The sequence below is a fragment of the Lathamus discolor genome, chromosome 2, assembly GCF_037157495.1.
Source record: "Lathamus discolor isolate bLatDis1 chromosome 2, bLatDis1.hap1, whole genome shotgun sequence".
In the NCBI taxonomy this organism is placed as follows: domain Eukaryota; kingdom Metazoa; phylum Chordata; class Aves; order Psittaciformes; family Psittacidae; genus Lathamus; species Lathamus discolor.
In genome coordinates, this window is record NC_088885.1 from 41,956,615 (window position 1) to 41,981,620 (window position 25,006).

Consider the following 25,006-nt stretch of genomic DNA (forward strand, 5'->3'; position numbering starts at 1 on the left):
TGTCCTGGAAAGATTTCTTATGGAGTCCAAATAAAGAAAGGGCTATGGCTCAACTCTCAGAGACTAAAATGCCTTTCTACTGAATCGTTGCAAGAGAATCAGGAACTTTCATTGCTGGTGATGGATCAGAGGGATGGTTGGGAGCTGATAGATAAGGATGACTGTGATTCACCCTGTGTTTACAGATGCTTCTACCAGGTATCTGGCAGGAAGTACACTGGTGCAATGTAGAATCATGGAATCATAGAATATCTCAGGTTGGAAAGGACCCGTAAGAGCAGTCCTAAAATTGTACTCTGTGGTGTCAAGTGCAAAGGGGTGCTGTAAATTTCAACATTCTCCAGTTTTGAGTGATAAGGGTGCACACAACTTGTGACTCTGCACATGGACATTTGCACTGAGCAGAAATAGTATTTGTGGTGTGAACTGCAGCTACATAACAATAAAATTTGTGCTGTCCTTTTTTTTGTGCATATCCCTTTTCAGACAGTAGTAGAACAGTTCATAGCAGCATGTCTAGGGGCATCTGGAAAAAGCAGTTTTTTGACAGTATTAGTACTATATAAAATAAAGAAGAAATAATTTCTAATCCCTGCACTCCATGTGAATTTGTCTCACATGTTAAAGAGACACAGTTTCACTTTTATAATAAATGCCAATCTATCTGTGAGTTTTAAAATTTTTAATAATGGACTGGAAACCTGCAAACATTAAAAATCTGTTAGTTTACTGGTTTTCAAAGCCACAGGAGCGTACACATGGCAAGAAAGTAGGCTGTTATTATAAAACATGTAAGAAAAATTCTAACTTGTAATAAGCTGAAAAATACTCCAGCACTGAGTCAATACATTTCCATTGTTTACCTTCCTACAGGTCAGTCATAAATGGAACAATGTCAGCTAACAAGACCAAGCAGAGTAATGAGATCATGTATGCCTCCTGCCTGACGGTGTTTAGTACTATGGAAACTATTTTTCACCTTCCTGGAAAAGGATAACTTTTTTTTTTCTGGATTTTGGTTTTATGTTCCATTCAGAAGACTTCAAAGGAGAAATTGCTGTGCAATAGCAGTGCTTTGAAATTAGCACTAAGAGTTTGAGGGGAAGGCTGTCTTTGAATTCACAGAAAATGTAAGATTTTAACAAGGTAAAATGCCAAGCTGCATATTTAGAAGGGGGGAGTATTTCCTGGAAAGCAGAAACTCTACTTAAGTAATCAAATAAACAACCATACTTACTGCAATACTACAGCTACGAGGACAAACACAGCCCTTGCGTGTACAGCACAAAACTCAGGTAGGTACACAAAGAGGGTATTTTCTCCTTAAATGTTTCAGCATAAATCATCAGAATAAATCAGCACACACATTTTCTTCTTCTTCTTTTTTTTTTTTTTTAAGCTGTTAAAGAAGTCCAAAACCAAACCAGAGAGAACTTAAGACCGAGAAAAGAAGAAGGATTTGAGACCTGGAAAAAAACACCTGATTACAGTGAAGTCAGGTTTGTAGCAGGAAGTAATAGCTCTTCTTTTATTAACAGCCCACTTCCCAGGGGGAGAACATTTTTCACAAAAGAACTTTGACCTTTCAGCCCACAACCTCCAAGACCACAAAATACCTGCAACAGCTGAGCCTGGGAACAAACATCCTGAACTGCTGTACGCACCAGAAATCATGACTCGATATAACACTGGCTTTACAGCGCATTCTGATCTTCCACTGCAGCTGACCTCCACCTCATTTATCACTGTTCCACAGCTGATAATTTGCTCTCTTATTTTAGCTCAGAGGAATTCTTAATATTTTTATCTGTCCCTCTGCTCATAAGGCAAGTGATCATGTAGGGCAATCACTTTTTTCTCTCAAATTGTCTGATTATAGGTTATATAATTATATATAGGTTAAATAATCATAATAGGTTATAATGAGGAGTTTCTCCCAATATGTAACTTAGCTTGAAGTTTGCTGATTCTGTTAAGACCAACAGAAGGATCTGCATGCTTGAGATTTTCTTTCTTCCAACTAATTCAATTGTCTAGAATTAATTTCCTATTATTAATTCTTCCTTCAAACCTTGTCTCATTTACATCCATGCCAGTACTTTACAGCAGCCTCCCATTGTATTAGTTTATCTAAAAGACACTTAAGTAATGACTGGATGATAGGCAAATATGCAACCATATGGCAATGTAAATTTGATAATGGCAAGCTGCTCAATCTAGTAGCAAAGGTATTAAAAAAGGCAACAGTGAAAGGCAAAAAGCTATCCAAATTCAGAAGAGAAAATTAGGCTCACCATTTTAGCAGTGATGACAGTTTAGTGTTGGTAAAACGTGCCTGAAGTATGGAGGTTTCTCCATCAAGTCTTTAAATCAAATTAGTTGGTAGCTCATAAGAGAAACTGTAGGCACAGTGATGAAATTATCATTTGGGTCCCTTCAATCTAATTGCATAGAAGTTCAGAAATAATATAATGGCACTTGTGGACCTTAAAATATAAGGATTTTTTAAAAAAAGCTCTGTTTGTGATCAGACCAAATTACTGAAGAAAAAAAAAAAGACAATCAAAGGAAATAAACCTTAATGTGGCAAGATTTTCAGAAATTTTTAAGGAAGCAATTAAAAAAGGCAGATTTACATGAGTCTTGCAAAGCTCATTGAAGGTAAGCAGGTCGTAAGTTTAAAAGAAAGAACAAGAACTTTTTCACATTACTTAAATATGAAACTCCTTGCCATAGAATTTTGTGGGACTAAAAGCATAACTGGAGTTACAAAGAGATGACACAGACATGGATAACAGTTCTAGCACTGGATGTATTATAAATGATAGTCCACATATAACTGGATTTTGGAAGTCTCTGTTCTTACTGTGTGCCATGTATCTTTTCCCTAGACATGGTACAAGTCTAGACAGACCTTTCATCCTATATAGTACGGTTGTAATGGTGGTCTTACAAGGGGAGAAAATACATAGCAACAAAGCAAACAAAGGTTAAACAATTATGTATCAAGTTTCAGTGAAGAGGTCCAAAGGAAGCTACATGGACTGCTGTTAAAAATGAAATCATTTTATGGTATGCACAGGAGCAAAATCCACACATACTAACACTTCATCAAGACATTAGAAAATAATATAAAATACTTTTGAGAAACTGAACAAGTAGGAGCTTTCTACAGGGTACGAGGAAAGGTCATGAATGTCTGATTTTAATGTTTTTTGCTGGACTTATCCACATCTTAGGGCATTCCTGAAAGGACAGATATCATCTCTCAAAACCGTTATTTTTTTAGAGACTCAGTTTGGTCATTGTCAGCTGCTGATGGAAGCAATTGGGTTAGTGTGTTAAGAGTATATGTACACAGACTCCAGCTTCTGTAAGTCTGTAAAACTAGTTCAGTTCCTCCAAAAGTTAACAGAGTAAGGGACATAATGGAGCATGATGATATGCTGTCACTGATGCTTTGCTCGCAGAGAGCATTGTGTCGAATGCTGTACACACACATGCTCTGCTTACAGCCATATTTACATCATGCTTCTGTTGTGCACCAGAAGTAGAGCAAATTACCACAATCTATCTCAAGGTAATGCAGGAATGGATCACTGTCTCCATCCTCTGATTTGAGGGGAAAAGTGTAATTTTCTGATCATCTGGAATTGGAAGAGGATTTTCTGGACACAGACAAAATCAACAGAATTATGAACACGTATGATGTAGAAGCAGGTAGACAGTGAGTGAGCAGAGCCCATGTGAAAAATGGGATAGCAAGACTGGGAAGTTTTCTTTGTACTTTCCTTCCTCCAGAACAACAACAAAATAAGTAAATAATGACAAGCAGTAGACCAGATTACCTAAGAAAGAAGTGCAAAGAGAGGTGATTGACTTTGGGGAAGAAAAAAAAAACAAGAGTTTTTGCTGTGGAAAAAGCAGTTAAGGATGGCAACTGTCAGAAGAGTAGACAGTATAAATTTAATAAAGAAAAAAAAGCAGACCAACAAAAGTGATAAAAGATGGCAGTTAAGTAGAGGTACTAAAGATGTGGAATATTTCAAGACACATAAAACTAACCTTTGAAAAGATGAAAAAGGCAAGGTTGCATGTCTGATGGGAATACTGTAAGATGCAGAGAGGAGTGGAGGACACGACTATTGCAGAAGCATACAGTGGATTTTGTTTCCCTCCACTGTCATATAGTCTCTTATGTACACAATGTTCAAAAGTGAATGAATTGTTTTTTCTGCAAATGTATGGGCATTATTCCAGAGAAGAATGCATGTAGGGAGAGAAAGCATATTAGTCAAGGCAGTGAATACTGACGGAGAAAAAATAGTAAATATAAAACTAACAGAATTCTGAGAAACAAACTTGGAATGGTGAAGTAGAGGATATGTGTTGCACAGCTGCCATATTAAATACTGAAATGCTAATATACTTAGGAGAATGCTAGAGAAACAGCTCTCAAAACTGTTGTTAGAACCTAGGACATGCAGAGAAAGTGGTTCAGTAGAATAAGAGAAGAAATTAACCATAAGAAAAGAACATGAGATTGCATTATGTTCCTGGAACATCTTCCCATATGACAAGTGGGGCAAGAAAAAGGTAGACAGTGGATAAATTGATGTAGGTGAGACGTATAAGCAAAGTTTGGAGATTTTATAGCACAAATCCTGCCAGAAGAAAGTGAGGAGTACTGCACTGGTGGATATCTTCCTCTGAGTGAAACCTGGTTTTGATATGAGCTGATCAATCATTTTAGTGGAGTATCAGAGTACTGATAGAATGTTGAGTCTAACTCAATGAGGTGCAGAGACAATATAAGACATTCACTTTCTTGATCACTACTGATTACTACACTATGCTGATTGCTGCTACACTTCTCTGAAAATGCTAAAACCACTGAGCGTCAATGAGATTTACTCAATATGAACAAGGGAATAGTCCTTCATTGAGAAGATAATAATCACTGATCCATATTACAGACAGATGGAATATCAGGAGTTCACTGGCTTCATAATTTTATCATACTAACTACATAATTACTTTGTTTGAATTAGAAGTTCATATTAACCTAACAAATAAGAAAGATTTTGTCCACATTCCATGTTGCAGAAATAGTGATAATGCCAAAAATATATGGATCTAATTTTGACATCAAGTACATTACACAACTGTAATAAATAATTAAATGAAAAATTATACAGACTAAGTTAATGATTTTGTCCAACTTGTCTCATTTGCAAAAAAACAAGTCGAAGTGGTACAGGAGGTTTTTTGAAAGGTTACAGGACATATTACATAATGAATGATACACACAGTGATTCCTGTAGGTAGAAACTCTGGACTACGTAACCAGCTCCAAAGCTCTTGGAGTAAAATACATACCAACACAAGTGTAAGAGGTAAACAGCAGTGATAACTCATAACTCTGGTGCAGCTGAATCTACTGAAGTTTCCAGATGTTTTAAAATTTACTTTGTTTAAATGCCACAAATACTTCAAAATGTTATGAATTTTTAAAGTATTATACAATGTGATTACAGTATTAACACAGGGCTACATTATTTGTTCTTTCACCTCATCTACATAAATTTCCATAGTCAACTTACTCTGAAACAGTGCCCTTAGTTTTCTGGACAGTTGTTAATTATCTCCCCATTTTCAAAACTTATTTCTCTTTACAAATATTAATGATAATTTTAACCCAAATGAGCATTTCGGCTCAAAAGAAACGGACAACTAAGCAGCTACTTAACTATGCAAGCAACTACTGAAAAATTTTATGTTCACCACTTACATCATTAAAGGAGAGATTCTGAAATTATATTTTTTCTGCATAGAAATGAATAGTTACAAAGTATTAGTGTCTCAAGCCATTATCAGGACTCATTCTTCAAGTGCCTTTATTCATGATTCATTCTTGCCTCTGTGACCTTCTTCACAGAAGAAGAATTTCATATCACGGATGATTTTTTTCAGGTAACAATTGGGGTCTGTATGCTAACTCTCCTCTCTCTCAGAAACATTTCTCTTTTTTCATGGTTTGGGCCATTATACATCTTTCCCAGGCTTATAATATTTTTATATACACAAGTATATTGTAGAGAAGTACAGAGGAGATAGCATTCCTTCTGAAGAGCTATTATCCTTAACAGCCTCTTTTTAATTAGCTTTTATTTTTTTTTTTTTGCTTTATTTAAGCTTCTTCAGGAAAAACATTGTTCTAGATCAGCATATTCATGAATATACTCAGTAATCTTTTTTTTTCCCAGTAATAAATAGCACACAGAAACGATTTAGTTGTTCGCTAATCTTATAGGCTAGCCAAGGTTCCGGAGATTATTACTTAATGAAGAGCACTTTCAGATCAAAAGCTCAGAATCTTTTTTTCCTGCAGGTTTCAAAACTGTTTATGTTATTGATGGTTTTGAACTTTACAGAAACTTACTGGAACTTACATTCCAAACTCGCACTGGCACTTTTGAAAACACCTTCCGTAAGCATTAAGTTAATGGGACTTAACCTGGTGTATTAATTTTTCAATCTAACTACAATCTTTTCTTAGTAAGTATTCCAAGCGGGCAGAAGAAGAGCCTAGCTCACTTAAAAGCAGGAAAGTTGAATTCTATCGTTAAATCTTCCACTAGTTCACTCAGTGACTCTGAATGGTTACTAAAGCTAGCAGTTTTATGAGGCAGCAGCTAAACTAAGGTACTAAAAAACACTTCAAGGAAAGATTTACATTGACTGTAGGAGGCTCTGAATCAGTCTGCAAATGGCTGATTAGTAAAATGTGCTGAATACTTGCACTAATTGCTTAAGTCAACAACAGATGGAGGAGTTGGCATCTGTGGACATAAGGCCACTCCTTCATATATCCAACTTTAGACATGTAAAGTATGAAGATTTGAACTCCAGCTTTGTGGCCCAGCTTTTCAATCAGTAAAATAAGTCTTAAGGAAACCCCATTCTCACATGTTATAGTGAAAATGCTACTTAATTATTCATACATCAGCTGTGTCACACACAACCCCACATTCAAACAACCACCCAATATGCCCTTTCAGCAAGTCTGTTCCCCTGGCAGTCCCAGCCCTCCCTTCCTGTTCTGCTTACTCTCTCCACAGCCAGCTTCTAGCACTGGGCTCCAGTCCTCTTCAGCAGCTACCTTCGTACCCAAACCAGCCCCTCTGCACCTACCCAAGATCCCAGCCTCCTTACCCAGCAATCTTAAAATATTTTGCTGTTAAGTCTGCTCCCCAAGTATCTCCTAGCCTCCCAACAGCCAAATTTTATGTCCTGTTCCATACCTGGGAACAGGAGAGCTGTGCCAATGAGAAAAAGGGATTTTCGGTAAAAGAAAGCAATTTACTTCAATTTTGGAAAGAACAGAACTACTTGAGGTGAAATTTTCCTTCTCTCCTATAAACACATGAGCACACACAAATACACGGAAGTCCTGTGAAAGGAAATAATGTTTCCCCCCAGTGAATTCAAATTATACTAGAAAGATTACACCTGGAAAATATATTAATAACTGAAATCATTCATCAAGAAAATCTGGGATACAAAGATGGGGGAGGGAGCTGGGCCTGGAAGCATAGAAAGTGTTTGGATTATCTGGGAAAGAGAAATGTTAGGTAAAATGAATAGGCGTGCTGCCGGTTCTGCCTGTGAGGTACAGAAACATATGTAAAATTGTCATAGAAAAACAGGTAGCTCCAGTGTTTGAATATTAGTAGCAAATGAATTAATATTTCCCAAGAACATGCTTAATGCTTTAGTTATAATTTGGAAACAAACACCCAGCAGGAGTATTTAGAATTGCAAATTGAGAACATACGTATCACTAAAATATTCTAAGTATAATAGCACTTTTTTCATTTAAGTTCTAATTGCATCAAAACCTATTTAATATTTATGAAATAAAGTGAAGCTTTTCCATCTTTTCCTTGTGTGCTATAGTACAACAAAACAGAGGAGTTTGCTGGTGCTATATTTGAGTGCTCTGAAGAAACTGGTCGTATTTGGTGCTACCTAATAAAGGAGTAACTGCACATACAGTACAAATAACAAGATAAGTATTATGTTGCCTTAATGCAAAAGTAAAAATCCATTTCTGACCATTTTCCGCATAAACCATTTGCCTAATGAAATTAGCCTTCCTTCCTCTTCACAGTACTGCTTTCTATTATCATGGCTGGATGGAAATAGCCTTTTCACGGACTCAAACCACTCACAATACCAGAATGTTCAAGCATACTGAAAAGCAAATGCAGTCATACAGCCAGCCTGATGTTGAAATAAGAAAAAAATCCCAACTGCTGTTCTGAGTGAAAGGTTCCACAACTGAATCTCATACACTAGGCAAAACTGTATTATTATCCTCATATGCTGAATTCAACAGGGATACTCAACATGCAGTTTGCTGCAAGTACCCACTGAAGGGCGAAAAAACAAGGCTTTAAAACATAAACAAGCTCAGGGGAAGCATTCCAGCACAAATTTATTCGCACAATCTCACTGATGGTACATGTATAACCATTTGGAAATCCCTGCACTAGCACGGAGGGTCTGCATTCTGACATTCTAGGCATCTACGATCTGAAAGCAATCATATTACAGCAATTTAACAGAGATTAATAAATGTGCTTGATACCAGTGTTAGTATCTGACATGTGCAAAAGTACACAGCTTTTCTCAAGCGTTTTTAGTGCATGTATTTTCTTTCTTAAATTTAAAATTAACAAACCTTCCCCGTCAGCTTTGAAAGATCATCTCCTCCCATTATCTGCATATCTTGCATAGACTGATCATTCTGAAAAACAGAAAGACCAAACTTTGAAATGGAGTATAACAATATAAAATACAAGTGTAAACACATTAACTTGTTTTAGAGCTTTCACAGTCTTGGTTACCAATATTTTCTCATGCTCATTAGTACTGGTGCACAACAAAACCGCACTCTTACTTGTTCCTGTGGCTTCTCTCATCTCCTGGTTGTACTTGAGCTGACATCAAGCTCCAGGCTTTCCTGAACTAGAAAAAGTTGCATCTTTCTTTTTAAAATAAATCATGTTTCCTTGCTTGCTATTTCTTAATGTGGCAAGTGTTGCATAACATACTTGTCCCTTTCACAAAAGGAGGACAGGAGCATTTCAACACTCAACCAAACACCTGTAAGCACATTCTTTTTTTGTAACAGTCTTTAGAAACACAGGCAAAATGTGCTTACATCTGTCGCTCACACAGAGAGCTCAGCTATTTTTTGAAGAAATTCACTCCATACTTTTTTGGGGGAAAAGAATTTGCAAACATTATCCCTTGTTATCAGGGACAGTTGCAGTGTGCCACCCCATCTCAAGAGTTTTGGTTTTGCTTTTCAACTAACAGATAAAATCATTGAGGTCAATTTCATAAAATAAAATACTGTTGTTCAGGTCAAGCTAAACACAACAGAATGGCATTCTTTGATTTTCATATTAGAAAAAGTATTTTTTTTCCACAAAATCAGTAGGCTTTTTTTTTTTTAATAATTTTTTTACAGACATTTCCAGTTGAAATTCTTCTGATGGAAAATTCTCAACCCCCTCTAAGTTTGAATTCGTTACCAACAGCATGCAAACTTAAGATCATATAAGGGAGACATAAGGAAGCCCTGCTTTCAAGGGAAGAAAAAAGAGGCCTTCAGGAAGGCAGCAAGTTAAAAAATAAACAGTCCTGGCCAGGCTATACAAACTTTCCAGAGAAAGCAAGAAAAAAGTTAGTTAATGTGAGGGTTTTGCCAAATTAATGCATGTGCTAATCTAATCTCCCTACTCATAGGAAGACAACATTAGTCCAATTTTCATAATAGCTGCAGTACCACAACATGGCAGTGTAGTTTACTAGTAATATCAGGAAGCTTTATCATTACAAACAACTGGTAAAAATGCAATACTTGAATACTTCTTTTCTTCATAAACCCAGTGCTCTGAAGTCACATATTTTTCCTCAAGTAAATAACAGGACAGCAGGACTTACAGAGTAGGTGAGGATACACTGGGCTAAGTGGTTTTTAGCTCTTTTTCCCCTCAGAAAGCACCAAAGCATCATCAGCATAGGAGGCACATGTATGCCTGCCATGTGGCACGGTTACACCTGCATGCCTATGCAGATGGGAATTGCATCTGCCCATGTTCACAGCCCATGTGGCAGAAGTGCAGGGACTTCCATGGCACGTTTGCAGCTATGCAAAGGTGTCAGATCATACATAAGCGATCTGACAACCCCAGGAACTATTCGTTGTCCCCATGGGAATGGATTGTCTAAATTAATACAGTCTTCCCCAGTACCTGTAAAAGTAAAGGTTGCAGAACTGCCCTGATGACAATTTCTCCAGGTCTGCATACTGCAGACCTACCAAAAGGCTCCCCTTTCAGACTCCACTCCCCCATAAACTCTCACACCACAGCTTTGTAAGAGGTCCTTAGTCATCATTGCCTTAACAGATGGTTTTTAGACCTGCCTTCACCTTTTCTGCACCGGATCTAGGAGCTTTAGGTCCTTTTCATGTTGCTCTGATTTGTTTCCTGGGAAACAGAGCTACAGCAAGAATGAAGGTTACATCCCATATGTTTTCTAATATAAGTTTCAACATTTCTCTTATTTTTGTAAAGAAAAACATTAAAAAAATCCCAAACAACAAATAAAAACCAAAGAAACCAACAGACATCCTCAGAAAATTATTTTGAAACTAAATAAAAAGTGGAGATAGAGAGGATTTTAAGTTGAGGCTTAAAAGCCTAAGCCTTTTGTTGTAGAGCAAGATGGGTCACTCTGAAAAGTCAGGGACATGTTCAGGTCAAGACTGTTATAAGACTATAAAAAGCAGATAGTTTCTAATGTCTACCACAGCATGTGTAACCAAGGCACTGACAAAATATTTTTTCATTTCCAAATAAGAAAGTCTGGAATTTCATTAACAACAAACACACAAGAATTACTGAAGAGGCAGTTTGCCCTTAGTTGCTAGCTGAAAAAGAGAGGGGAAAAGAAAATTGTAACAGTGAGATGCAATGATTAATGAATTTATTTTCAACTAAAAAAAAAAAATCTCTTTCAGCAGTCTTCACAGCAGCACTGTTTCCTTTGCATTTGGTATTTCTGGCTCCAGCTGAAAGGAAGATGCTGAAATAGCATCTTCATTGCTGGCAAGCAGTTAAGCAAACACAAAAGCCATTGAGAGCTGGGGATCACAGCATCCTGTCAATTGTGCATTCACATGTTGGCTGTTGTGACACCACTGCTCACAATTATGAAAATCCTTGTGTTCTGACTGAGGAACGATTGCTGTCAAAGGACAGGGCTGAGTATTCACTGCCTAAAAACCGCATAGGAAAATGCAGCTCAGAGACTTCCTGGCAAGGTGCTTTCAAGAAATGTAAAGAAATAATTTGCATCATGCAGTAGAGCAATTCTCTTGGCGGGGGGGGGGGGGAATCACGTCATTGGTTTTAATGACATTTTTATCTATCTATTCATTCATGAATTAACTCATATTGTAAAATACATACCTGCAAACAGCAAGACTCAATACCACGATGTCACATTACTGTAACCATACGGTTCGTATAGATAATGTGCATGTTGTGGTTGCCATAGGAACCTCTCAATGCTTTTTTCTGAGTTCTCAGCTTATAAATCTCAAGATAACACTGCACTAAATGTTAAGTATAAGGTATGGTAAATGTTAGGAAAGAAAAAAATCTGTTTCATTCAGTACCAATTCCTGTCAGTTCAGAACTGTTTGTTTCATCTTCATGGTCTCAGGTCATTCAGAGCTTCTTTGTTCACTTTAGGTGTTGTCCCCTACCTTGACAAAATTTATATGATTGGGTCTCCTTTAAGGTTCACTTTCTATCACCAAAGCTCTTCAGTACTTGCTTTCTAACCCTAGCTAATCCATAAATTCTATCAATACAATTTTTGTGCTTAAATGCTTGACACTAATGTCCCATATAGAGACATACCAAAATCACACTATGTTTTGGTTAATGCAGCACAAAAGTTATTGCAGCTGTTTCTAACAAGACACGATGCATTGTGCTGCATCCCTACACTGCATTCCAAGCTAAATTTAATACTGTTTTTTCCCTTGTGTTTAATAGATCTGCATTTTCCAGCATAAATCTCAATTGTTTTAACTTGCTGTTATGCTTTTTCACCTGTTCATTAGTATTATAATTTTATTTCATTCAGACCTTGTCAATATACACCTTCAGATCTGATGAATACTTGATGAATGAAAGCACGAATGTTCCTATTTCCACCTCCCTTTTTCATGACATGCAAGATAAAACTTTTACTTTCTATGTTGATTGGAAATATAGATATTTAAATTCCATCTATACTAAGTAATGTCTTTTTAACTGGGTGGGGCACAGGATTATTACATCTCTTTTACATTTCCTGAGATCAGCACTTGGACATAGTTCAAGTTATAAGTGAAATGAGTTGGGTGGTCTCAGGAAAATTTATTATATACAGCACTGCTCATCTGAAAATTGCACCAAACTGTGAACATCTGTTACTCTTCTAAGGAAATAGAATCTGGGCTACACTAATACTGGGCTCAGGGAAACAAAGATTCTTTAATCATGGCAAAAAAAGTAGCTCTAACACAACAAATTGAATGCATAACTGAATCATGAAATATGGACACCAAGTCATCATCACACATCTAGTTACTATAGTCTGCAGAGTTCATGTGGAATTTCTTTGAAAAACGTATGACTGCCTTTTTCTCCTAAAATACATTGTGGAAACTCTTAACAAAGACAGATGTGACCATCAGGCCTCTTCTACTTTGCTTTCTACCCCTGTATCAGCAGGTGTGTCAACCTGAGGACTTCTGCGAGGGCAGCTCTCTCGCTTCACACCACCATCCCATCTCCTATAACTGAGGTTTCCAGGAAGGTTTTGACCAAAAAGAAGTGACTGACAGACTATCACTTTTGGTTGCCCCTCAGAACCTCAAGCTGTTGAATATAGAGCATCTCCAAGGCTTCCCTTATCCCTCCCTAATGGCTAAGTGAAATGGTTAGGACAGGATTACTGCCTGTCAGGTTTCTGAGTTCTACCCACAATTGGCAGTTTGAAAAGCAGCAGACAAACACAATTTCACCAATAGGTTTGGTGCAACATGTCCACTAAAGCAGAGCAGCGTTCAACCTCCACATTCATTCTGGCCTCATTTTTTATTCTTCATTAAGACTGTCATTAACTGCACATGATCTTTGCTGCTTCTATTCACATAGGGTGACCCATGACTTTGAAACAGCTTCATTAAAGGCAGGATTACCTTGTTCCTAATTTAGGTATCTGAAAGTTAAGACATCTAAATCTGTGCTCCCTTCATAATCGATGGAGAATGCAAGACAGATCACATAAATCACCTACTTCACCATATCGGAAATCTACAGCAAATAACTTACACCTACACATCTAACTGTGAGAAATCTGAAGTTAGATGAGATAAATCCCAGTTTAAGAGATGAGATCAGTATTTTCTTCCTGAAAACATCACTAAGCACTCAGAAAGAGGTTACTTTCAATTGCATTTACCACAGGCACATAAGAAGCAACATCCTGAACTATCCACTCAGGCTCTGTCTCACACAAACATTTAACACAATTCTCTTTGGTATCACTCCAGGATAATTTGCTTGCATGTTTACCCACAGGATTCATTTTAATCTAGGTGAAATATAATTGAGGAGAGATTTCAAAAGATACAACCATTCTAATATTTCTTCCAACTTGTGTCACAAAAAAAAAAGAAAAGTAAAATAATAGAAACCAGTCTTCACAGATTTTCTACAAAAACATTACACTGGATGATTAATAGAGCTCTAAACTCTAACCATCTTGGAGCAGAAATATAATTTACCTATAGGGTTTACCCACTGAACAATGAAAATAATTGGATTTCATGGTGTGGTGTTCATGATCATGAAGAATGGAGTCTCAACAAACCTCAATTAAACAACAATTTATATTTGAGACTGGAGGAAGGATACCAACTGAGTAGTTGCTACCGTTACAGTAACTTCAAAGGTGACCTGAACAGCTACATTTCGAATGGCAATGAGGGAACAAGACGGATGGCATTAAAGCCAAAGGGGAGAAGACATTTACCATGTTAATGAATGCTAAGTATTTGAACATAATTCTTGGTACTTCATACAGTAAAGAAAAGCTGAGACTTTGAACCATCACATGGACACAACTGAGTTATGAAATGGATATGTATTTTCAGAGAAATGGCTGCCATACACTGCTGCAACAGTAAGTGAAAATGACAGAAAACCCAAGCAGCAGTGTACACTCTGGCATACAAATTAACTACAGGTACGTTTTTCAGTGAAGGAAAAAGATAATGCTCAGATGAAAACAGAGCAGATATGGAAAGAAATTACTTTCCAGGTAATATCTTTCAAAAATGAAACCACAGAAGCAATATCTCTCACTTCAAAATAGAAAATTATTACTTTTATGTGACTTAGATGCAGCAAACTCATTCATAATTTAACCAAGCTTTCTGCACTTAAAAAAAAACATTGCAACAATTAACTGCAGGTCTTGGCAGAGTTCAGACAGATGTATCTGCAATTATAAAGACTTCTGCTTTGAAATGGTATACTGTTCAATAGTTATGATATCTTTTGTTACATGACCAGGTGGATGGTTTAAGGTGTTCCTGCCCATGGCAGGGGGGTTGGAACTAGATGATCTTTTAGGTGCCTTCCAACCCAAACCACTCTATGATTCTACAACCCTGCTTTACCATCTCAGTCAGGAACATAGTAATTAAAATGAAAATTTTGATGTTCCAGTTTGGATGCTGACACCCTGGTATGAAATTTAATTGCTTTGCACCCTGCCTCCTGAGAAGTACTCAATATATGAGTATGTTGGTCAGAGTAATTGTCCTTATGGCATCTACATCATCTGTTAATGTATTCTGACTTCTAGGTGAAGTCAAATAGATATCTAAAGTATAGGCTATGAAATTAGTTTAGCAGCAGCAGTAATAAGAACATTGGTGGAGTGGTAATACATATGATGCTTTACTTACAAGCAACATACACTTGAACTGACACCATTTTGCGTTTCTTCTCTAAAGAGCTAAGAACAAAGAACCTCAAGAGTGTAGGTCAGAACAAGGACTGTCGCAATTTCGCTGTCAGGCAGCCAGGACTCTCCAGGCTTAAGTAGCAACATTCAGCAGACAACTAGTTAAGTACTGTTAAGCTGGAGACTTGTGCAAAGGAATGAGAATGACATGAATCGCTTCCCAGCGAAGACTGGAAAGCATGCCTTCCCTTCCCAGAATCAAATGTATACCAAAGGGCAGACTGCAACTTCCAGGGCACACCCATATTCAAAATAATCCCATGCCAGGTCACTGATATATTTGTAAGAGGTGCTTTGAATACCTTGCAAATAAGCCAACAGTGCTGAACCAACTGGAAATAAAACACATCACACACCCATTGTCAGAACTTCACCTATCCCGCAGGGAAAGTAAAGGTACATTGCACTGAAGGACTGACAGTTTTCTGAATCTCTGTTAGCTTTAAAGCTGCCTTCCTGAGCTGCTTGGTAACCTCACCACTGACTGCTGCACTGAGATCTGCCTTACTGCTATTGCCAGGCTAACCTGCTACAGTAAATTTTAAACTGGTGTAGGTATATCTATTAGAGCTCTTGTTACTACAAGTGTAAGACATACTTTACTTCTCTATGGTCAGAACTACAACATCATTTGAAGATATCTTTAAGTTTTTAATCTTTTTCTTATTTGTTGTTATTCCTTAACTAAAAGCTCCATCACACAGGCTTGGAAGTGCTTCAAATTCAGGCTAGTCTATCCAGTTCCAGGGAAGGCCAGAGTTCTACAATAAGGAAGTTGGCTTTGGACAGAGAAAGACAAACAGCAAACTTACTGACAGCAAGGTACTCCTTATCAGCTGACCTGTGGTAACACCTGCGTATGTTTCTTCCCTGCTGTAAAGGCAAGGCAGAGCACTCAGCTATCTCTCAGGGCAACAGTAAGTTATTAAACTTAATAAATGGAATTGTTTACAATTATCTGTTCACACATTCACTAATTTTTTGTGTGCTGGGACTCCTGTATGCCCTCTCTGTACTTAATCCAAAGAAGGTAAGGTATCTTGAAATAGATGCTAGAAAATTCATCCCTTATAGGAGTTGCTTCCATGGAGATTCTCTGGTATCTAGTGAAGTATAAACTGCCACTGAAGCTCTTCCCTTCCCAGTCAAAGTATCTGGAACTGATCTCTCGTGTGTGCTCTCCAACATCAACAAAGGTGAACTCAATGCAATGTTAACGCTGTTAAAACAGGTTAATATAGATTATAACTGCAACTAAGGACATATTTGCGAGGGGCAAATATTACAAGCTGTAAATGCTTTACAAACTTTTATTTTGCTGAAGTATGTGTTCAACACTGTCTTTCCACCTATTAATAAGTTCTGTAGATACAGAGAATAAAGATACTTCACGTATTTTCAAACAAAAAAAATTTTCTAAACCCATGACTACTTATATGGTCTGGAGTTTTACTGCTGGTAAAACTTTGCTTAAAAGCTCTAAACAGAGAATGATTTCAGCTTTATCGGCAGAAACATGAAATAAGTCTGCAGGAAAAAGCCCAAACTGTTGTAAATCAAAGCAGAATTTAGACCAGTTAAGTTGGCTAATAAGGATTATAGGCAATAAATTATTCCATCCTTTCCTTTCTGGTTTAGCAATTACATTTTGTGTATTTGCTTGGTATTGATTCAATAGGTTATTTTGTTTAAGGATGAGGCAGCAAGATTGCAGCACCACATATAACCATATGGCACAAATAGTGCCCATACACTTAAAAAGATCAGCAAGAACTGAAATCAAAAACATGTGATAGAGAATGTTTTCAATCATATATAAATCACAAACAAAATATGTCCTCAAAACTTGGGTTAGTTTCCACAGAGTGTAATCTGAGGTTTCCTTGTACTCTAACGTCTTTTTTATTCTGTAAAATAATATTTAAAACATAGCAATAAGACCTGAATATGTTCCAGGATGAGAAAAGGTACTCACAAGTTTGTAGCGCTGTTCAGTCATGTGAGGTGAGGTTCAGACCACATATTTTGTCTCCAGAAATGGGAGGCAAATAAAAGTTAAAACTTAGGGGCAAAAGAACAAATTTGTAAGTGTACTCTCCAGAACTGCCATAATCTTACTCAGGTACTCATTCTGGACTACCGCCTTTTGCGGTAGTAATGTTATATAAGCCCATACTCTTGGAATAGGAGACTTGGGTTTCTTTTCTCCCTCAGCTCTCAGAAGACTACCATAAACTAAAGAGAGTAGGGAAAATCTTTCTTCTGTTTCTCTGCTCTGGCAATGCAAAAATCATAAAGGACATCAAGCATGCTGTGTCCAGTTCTCCTGGACTCAGCTAGGAAAAGGTTAATTTGGGTTCAAGTCCACATTAACTGGAATATCTGTCTTTTACTCTATTATTGTTTAGAATTAAATGCATGGACATTACACCAGTGGAACTAGAAGCTGTGTTTTCCAGCATTGACAGAAGGTCTCAGCACGTTAGTCGGAACACTACTAGATCTGTATGTACCATCTTTCCCCATTTTTAAAATTGTATTGTGAAGTAGCGAACAAAAGTAAATGCCCATTGTGAAATATCGTACAGTGAAATTTGTAGCTCCATATTAAAAACCCTGTCCCTTGAGGGGTTCTGCAAGCACAAGAGAAAACAACTTTCTCTAGACTAAGCACAAAGTACTAACCTTCTGACCCTCACTATCAGCAGTTCCCAGGATCTGGTGATAAAAGGAAGGTAGGAGAAGAATCTTCAAATTTGTGAAATAGCCACAGGCTGAGAAAACAGATAGATAGGTGTAAGCAAATTCACAAAAGATGAGACTGATATAAACCTCAAATGCTTAGTCCCTTCCAGCAATTTGGATTCTAGTGTATCACTGACTCACAGCTCAGTAGCACTCTCTTTTATACTACTATGATTAGTCCCTTGGCTAATGACAAGTAGGAAACTTTTGACAACACATGTACCCTTCTGAGTTTTCTTGCAAGGTTATTTTATTCTTCTCTATTTAAATATTCTAACTTCTGTCTAGCAAATGAGGTGGGAAAATAATTTTGTATTCGTCACACAGATAAGCCCTGCAATAATAGAGTACTTCTTGTTACTGCTGTATTCCTTTAAAGTAACCTCTTTGGTTTATGCCTTACAGCACCCCTGGGGTGTGGCACTGCATGAACATCGCACATGCTATGATCTGTTTTCAGAAACAGCAGTTAAGATGCCAGTTAAAGAGAGTCATAGAATTCCTTGGGAAAATTAGAACCCTCCAGCTTATTTTAATTAATTTTGCACCATTTCAGATCTTAATATAAAAAACCACATGCTAAATGGTGTTATTAGCACCCAAATAAGTAATCAAGGTGATATTTTTTCCAATGCATAAACATGTCATGGTACTTTCAAACTCATCAGATCTTCTTTGTGCAACAGGATTAACAACCATTATTTTCTGGGCCTTTCTGATACCGAAGAGCCTATCTCCTTAATCACTGTAAAACTCTGGGAAGCAGATTTGAAAACACAGACTAGTCTCTCCTAACGATGACATACAGTATTGCTGCAAATGTCCTAACTTAGTAGTAGCTTGCTGTATTTTTGGTGGAATATGTAACAAAATACTAAGACCAAACTTCCGTTTCTTAGACTTTTTAACAAGCCGCTGCTTTACAACAAATACTGTATCCAGGGGAACTTAAGAATCGAATTCTTTGAAGAGATGACCTCTTGAAGGCTTTTAATGAAATCACTTGATGCTTTGAATCTGTTCTGAAACTGACCAATTTTAAAAACATTCATGGTCTCAAATGCTATGATGTTCCAGAAACCTGGATTGCTTGAAAATGACAAAGATTTAAACTCACGAAGGAAAAAAAGAAAACACAAAACAACCCAACAAACACCCCCACCCCGTATTAAAAAAAAGAAAAATGAACTTCAGATCTAAAACTCCATTTAGCTATAGTAGCTGTACCCTCTGCAACATACTGTAATCTGAAACATTTCAAATTGGAAAACATTTTTCCAAAGAAAACATTACAGCTTGTTAGAAAAATGCGACCCTTGGGGAGACAAATTTCTCCAGAAAGATTAGAAAATACCTCTTGTGGAGTTTGCATTAGATCGGAAGTCCAGAATAACAGAGTACCAACCCACAACACAGCAAAACCATAAAATGTTTTCGGTTAGAGAAAGGAATTCTACAGCTAAAAATCATAAATCAGTATAAAGGAAGGTAATACCTAAGCAGGGAACAACAGATAAAAACGAAAAGTATTTTGACAAGGCAAGTAATTACTTGCTTTAATATGCCCCATAAATGCCTTAAACCAATATTCTGATACTGCTGGCGAGCTGTAGCAGACTTCAGCATCACTCTGCCTTCATTGCCACATCTGTTCTCATTCTGTCCCCATGACAATCAGGCCGCTTCCTACTCAGTTCTCCCCCGGCTAAGCTGTTTGGTTCCCCCAAATCTTTTATACATGAGTCACTGAAACACTTACTCATACTTACAAAAAATCACTAAGAATTCAGATGGTGCTAACATATTTAAGTGGTGTGTAGGTGTGTTATCTGATGCATACAGTTACATAGATCATCCCTCTATGAGTAAGTTTTACATTACAGATAAACTTGATAAACTGACTCTATGATCGGCTTATTATGACCTTTCCTGAACTATGCCCACAGATTAACACCTACTTGTATTATTAGTAACACTTCAAGCCCCCAAGCAGTGTCCAACAGGAAAATACTGTGTGTTTTAATTAAAACAACTTAAATTAGAAACACCTTCTTCTTTCTTACACTCAAGACAGCCTTGAGCAAGTGATGAATTTAAGCTCTGATATCTCATAGCTCTGCCATCGCATCAAACAGAAGCTGTAGATGCCTAGAAAGGAAAGCATGTCTCAAGACCTGAGAAGTTTCACGACACAATTTTAAGGTTACATTTTATTACATTTAGTACAGCCTTCTTCAGTTTGCCTTAGAACATTATGAAAAGTAGGTTAGTTCACAGAAATAATAAGGGTTTGAAATACCCATGCTCCCTCTGATATCTCTGCGCAGCATCTCTCAGATAAAGAAGTGGGGAGTCTGAGGCTTGCACACTTGGTAACAAGGATCCCTGGACTATAAGCAGACTTCTTTTTCCAGCAAGAGTTGTGCTAACTGAAGAAGCTACTGCCCTGGCAGGGGCTACTGGTAAGCTGAGATGCATGTGTGCATCTGGGTCAGTAAAAATGAATACAGCAAGCTGGAGTTGTTGAAATAGAAAATCTCTGCTAACTGGTCTCATCTGGGCTGAGACAGGTTAGGAAATGCTCAGAAGCAGCTGAGCTGGCCAGTGTGACTGGCCAGAGGGCACTGCAGTTGCTAAGGAATGAACTGGAGACTGTCATTGTTTCAGCCAGTGCAAATACAATAAGAGACCCAATTCCCAAATATCTGTACCTGATATTCAGATGAATCTTGCAGGAGAGTTTATTCTACAATTGCCTGAATGGTGCTGTTAATATTTAATAACACCAGCCACAATTTAACCAATGAGACTGCTGTTCTTCTCATTACAGTTTTGTAAATGTCTTTAAAAAAGTCATCATCTAGTTGCAAGAATAAGCTTTTGGGACAACTTCCCCTACTGACACATTTTCAACTATTTCTCTGAAAAGCTTTAGTGTCTCTAAGGCTGACATTTTGCAGTAAGATGCTGCTGCCTGTATAAGTGTTTTTTGTTTCTTTCATGAAAAATATCCTATTTTTAAAGAAGTCTTAACACTTGGAAAATGAACATTTGCACACAATTGTAGTATCTCCAAACAGTCTATCCACACAAAATGCGATCTGCTTCCAATGCTTCTCACCTTTTTAATCATCTCAGGCCTTATTAAGCTTCAGCAAATAACTGAAGCATCAGAAATACAGAGACAGCATCAGTGCCTGCTTATGACTTGTACCTTTGGCTTGCAACTGTGAAGAAACTTTTACTCATTTTAGCAGGTATGATCATTCCACAGAGGTTTCACTCAAGAAGACTCTACTACATCAGGATGCAAATGCCATTTTATCCACTCACAGTCATGGAAAAGTACACAGAGATAAAATCCCTTTTGCAATTCTAGGAGTACATTTCTAGTCCCGCATCTTTATCGTGCCTGTAAGATACCTGTTTGGCAGCACTGCCTGCAATCACTAGAAGATATTTCTCAGAAGAGCACTAAGGTCACTTTAATGTCTATATCCTTGACACTGATAACTTCTGTGACTAAATTAATGTATTTTTGTGGCAAATTAGCTTCAAAATGTATATCATTCTGCAAAATTCTCTGTATAGGTGTTCACTGTCTACAGTGCTAACTACAAACCATACATCTGAAAAAGCTTAAAAAGCATATTTCAGTTTTGGAACACCTAGTACACACACAACCTCTCTCTAAATTAAAGAAACAAGCTGCATTTTGCCTACACCAAAGATACTTATTTGCATGTCAAATTGATAATTCACAGATAATTGGGAGTTCAAGCCTGTGAAATTATTGCAGAATTCCGCCTTAAAGTTGATAGGAATTCATTCTACCAGATAGGCTCCAATTTGTAGTTCTTTCAAGGCTACTCAGCATCTAGCAGACATGACATGGTCATCGGCTGCACTGTGTACATGGAGCAAAATACAGGGAACTCACAACCTGCCCAAGAGAAAATGTATTAAGTGCAAAAGCAAATGTGGATTCTCTTTCATCTCAGGACACGCATTTTTCTCAAGAGACCATAAGCTGTGTCTTCAAGACAGACAGGCATAGAGACAAACAATCATTGCAGACACTGCTGTAGAGCCTGGGTATAGGTATGAATCATTACCTGCAAGCAACACAGTTGTTTCTTTAGTGTTGTTAAATGAATAAAATAATTTTGAAGTTACTTGCTTTTTGGGGTCAGGGTTACAACATACTGTTTTCAGATGTAAAGTTCACACTGACCTTAAAAATACAAGTTCCTTAGAGGGAACTTCTACTGAAAAAGAACAGATTATTATGCAAAGCAGGAATGTATATTTTACACTGTTCTCTACCCTGATAACAGTCTGATGTCTCATGCTGTTGTGGGTTTTTTTTTAAGATGTAAGTATTCAGTAATGGTGTATGAGAAATAAAGCTACATGGCAGAAAAATAAATTATTTTACTAAATTTACCAACTGGCTTTCAACTTACTCATTATAAAATCCCTCTGTTTCCTTACTCCTACAGTAGCAAAACTGTTTACTGAGATAGCTTCATACAGCAAAACCATGCAGATTTCTACTAAACAATGCTTGTTTTGTTACTTGTTTTCAGAATTTTGCAGCACTAATGGTCCTGTTTATGCAAAGATTAATAACTAACAGTTGTAATTATATTTCAAACAACTGGAGGCTGAAGAGGAAACAGATCATATCAATGGATTTGCTTGTGAGCAGAGTTCAATGCAATCATTGTGCATGGATTACAATTCAGTGGTCACTTTTTTTATTAGTTATGTCCTGAAAACCATAAATAATGTACTAATTTTAAAGAATTGCATTAATTGACTCAATCCACGTAATTCTCCAGAAGTTTCCTCCAAGTGACTAGCAATCAACATTCCTTTGAAGTTCATTCATATTTTTTCAGGATGATTTTCAACAATGCCTTCTTGACATCAGAAAATGAAAAACACACGTCTAGAATACATAATTCAGATACTATGTGGAAAACAGATCAATATTCTGTAATGGCCTGTGATCAAGATGGAATTAAGAACTATGATATAATCTTATTATCAGCAATTCATCTACTATCCTCTTCCAGAATTGTGTTGCACAATTTCATAGAATAATTTGGGTTGGAAGGGACCTTTAAAAGTCATCTAGTCCAACCCCCCCTGTATTGAGCAGAACTAGATCAGGTTGTTAAGAGTCCCTTCCAACCTGACCTTGAATGTTTCTAGGGATAGGGCATGTACCACCTCTCCAGGCAACCCATGTCAGTGTTTCACCATTCGCATTGTAAAACATTTCTTCCTTATGTCTATTCTAAATTTCCCTTCTTTCAGTTTAAAACCATTACTCCATGTCTTATCACTACAAACACTGGTAAAAACTCTGTCTCCATCTTATAAGCCCCTTTTAAGTACAGAAAGGCCACAATAAAGTCTCTCTGGAGCCTTATCTTCTCTAGGCTGAACAACCCCAACTGTCTCAGCCTTTCCACAGGAGAGGTATTCCAACCCTCTGATCATTTCTGTGGCCCTCTTCTGGACCGACTCAAACAAGTTCATGTCTTTCCTATGCTGACAACTCCAGAGTTGGATGCAGTACTCCAGGTAGGATCTCCAAGCTACTAAGAATAACAGCATTTATTATAACAGTGTTATTTCAAAATAAAATTTCAGATATTACTGGTCTTGTCACTTTAGTCCACACAGGAATAACCAAAGAAATCACAAGAGTCTTGAGCAAAAGTATCAGTCTCACTACTAGTTTAGCTTTCCATGGTTTTCAGTGGAAAAAAAAAAACAAAACTATGTCACCAAGATGCGCTTGCTTTTCCCCAAAATATTAGGTTCACTAACATACTTATAGTAATTAATAAAATTAAATAGACATCTATGGAAAATGATATGAGAATACTAAATGTTTCACATGAACAGTAGATTCTGCAATGCATGTAGAAAGTACACTGGGGTGTGCTTTCCTTTCCTCCCCCAGCCCCTGCCACCAGTTTCAACAACTCTTAGCATGAGTCTTTCAATTTTTAGCTTCCATTATCTGTCCACTAAAGAAGTCTTAATTCCCATTCACTTTCCCTTCTATTGACACACTGCTGAGAGCTTGTCAAGAAAGTCTATAGACTCTGCATACTTCCTCTACTTTTCCAATACTCTGTATACTTTCTCTACTTAATTTTTCCAATTCAATTTCAAAATTGAGCTCTGGTTTAAAGATCATATTTGCATCACACATGCAACAGGATTAGGCGATACTGTTGTATCTATTACTAGGGAATTAGATTTGATGAGCCAGAACATACTCTTCTGTGTCAGTCTCTATTTCAACCTTTATCAGCATGTCCTAGATTGTCTCTTCAAAACTGAACAAAGAGAAACTCTAATTATTGTTTGTGAACGCTCTTCAGCTATGGTTCTCATGCTACATTTTTTTACTAAACCACCGCATTCAGCCCTTCTCTTCATGATATCGATGTCCTTGTATTCTTTTGTTCAGTCTTTGAGGTTTATCCTCAAACATTCTTTCTTATCTAGTCCTACCCCTTAACTTGTAAACACCCTAGTAAAACACATTCCTGCTTTCTTTGTTGTACTTCCTTCTGTATTCTTTCTTATTAGTTCTTTAATCTGCTAAAGTTATCAATATCCCAAACATACTAAAAAATTTCTGGATCCATGTTTCTTACCTCTCCTGTTGGTGTTATAGTCTCCTTATATGACATTTCCAAGCCTAAATTCTTCCTCCATTACTTTTCATCCTTGAATTCAACCCAGCATGTTTCTGAAAATAATTTTGAATTCTTCTATCAACCTGAAACTCTCAACTCTTTTCAACATCAGAGCTCTGATGGAGGAGCAATCACTCAGGAAAATTCTGGTATAGTGAAAATTGAATATATTAAATTTTATTAATCCAGTTTTAAACTCAAAACTCTGCAGTCAGTTCCACTGTTGCTAACTGCCAAATTTTATCAGCTCTTATGTCAGTGTTTCCAGAATACATTGTCTTCTACCAAAACCTGACATTCAGCTTTCCACACCTGCATCATATTTCACGTGAGGACTATTCTAGTACTTCTGTGTCTACCCA

At 37.1% G+C, this 25,006-nt stretch overlaps 1 protein-coding gene and 1 long non-coding RNA gene across 7 annotated transcripts in view; one reads left to right on the forward strand and one right to left on the reverse strand.

Moving 5' to 3' along the window:
• PRTFDC1 (phosphoribosyl transferase domain containing 1) overlaps nucleotides 1–25,006 on the reverse strand; it is a 56,803-nt gene that overhangs the window by 20,903 nt on the left and 10,894 nt on the right. For 5 of the 6 annotated variants that reach the window (XR_010609935.1, XR_010609934.1, XM_065666602.1 and 2 more), the window contains exon 4: nucleotides 8,747–8,812. The exons of the other annotated variant lie outside the window; for it this stretch is intronic. Coding sequence is in view for 3 of the 5 variants with exons in the window: in XM_065666602.1 (XP_065522674.1) it covers nucleotides 8,747–8,812 (66 nt within the window). In the remaining 2 variants the exon portion in view is untranslated. The remainder of the gene's footprint in view (nucleotides 1–8,746; nucleotides 8,813–25,006) is intronic. 6 annotated transcript variants of the gene reach the window in all.
• Nucleotides 1,227–1,728, forward strand: LOC136007987 (uncharacterized). The gene is made up of 3 exons (XR_010609937.1): nucleotides 1,227–1,295; nucleotides 1,400–1,499; nucleotides 1,590–1,728. It is a non-coding gene; the product is annotated as an uncharacterized LOC136007987 (long non-coding RNA).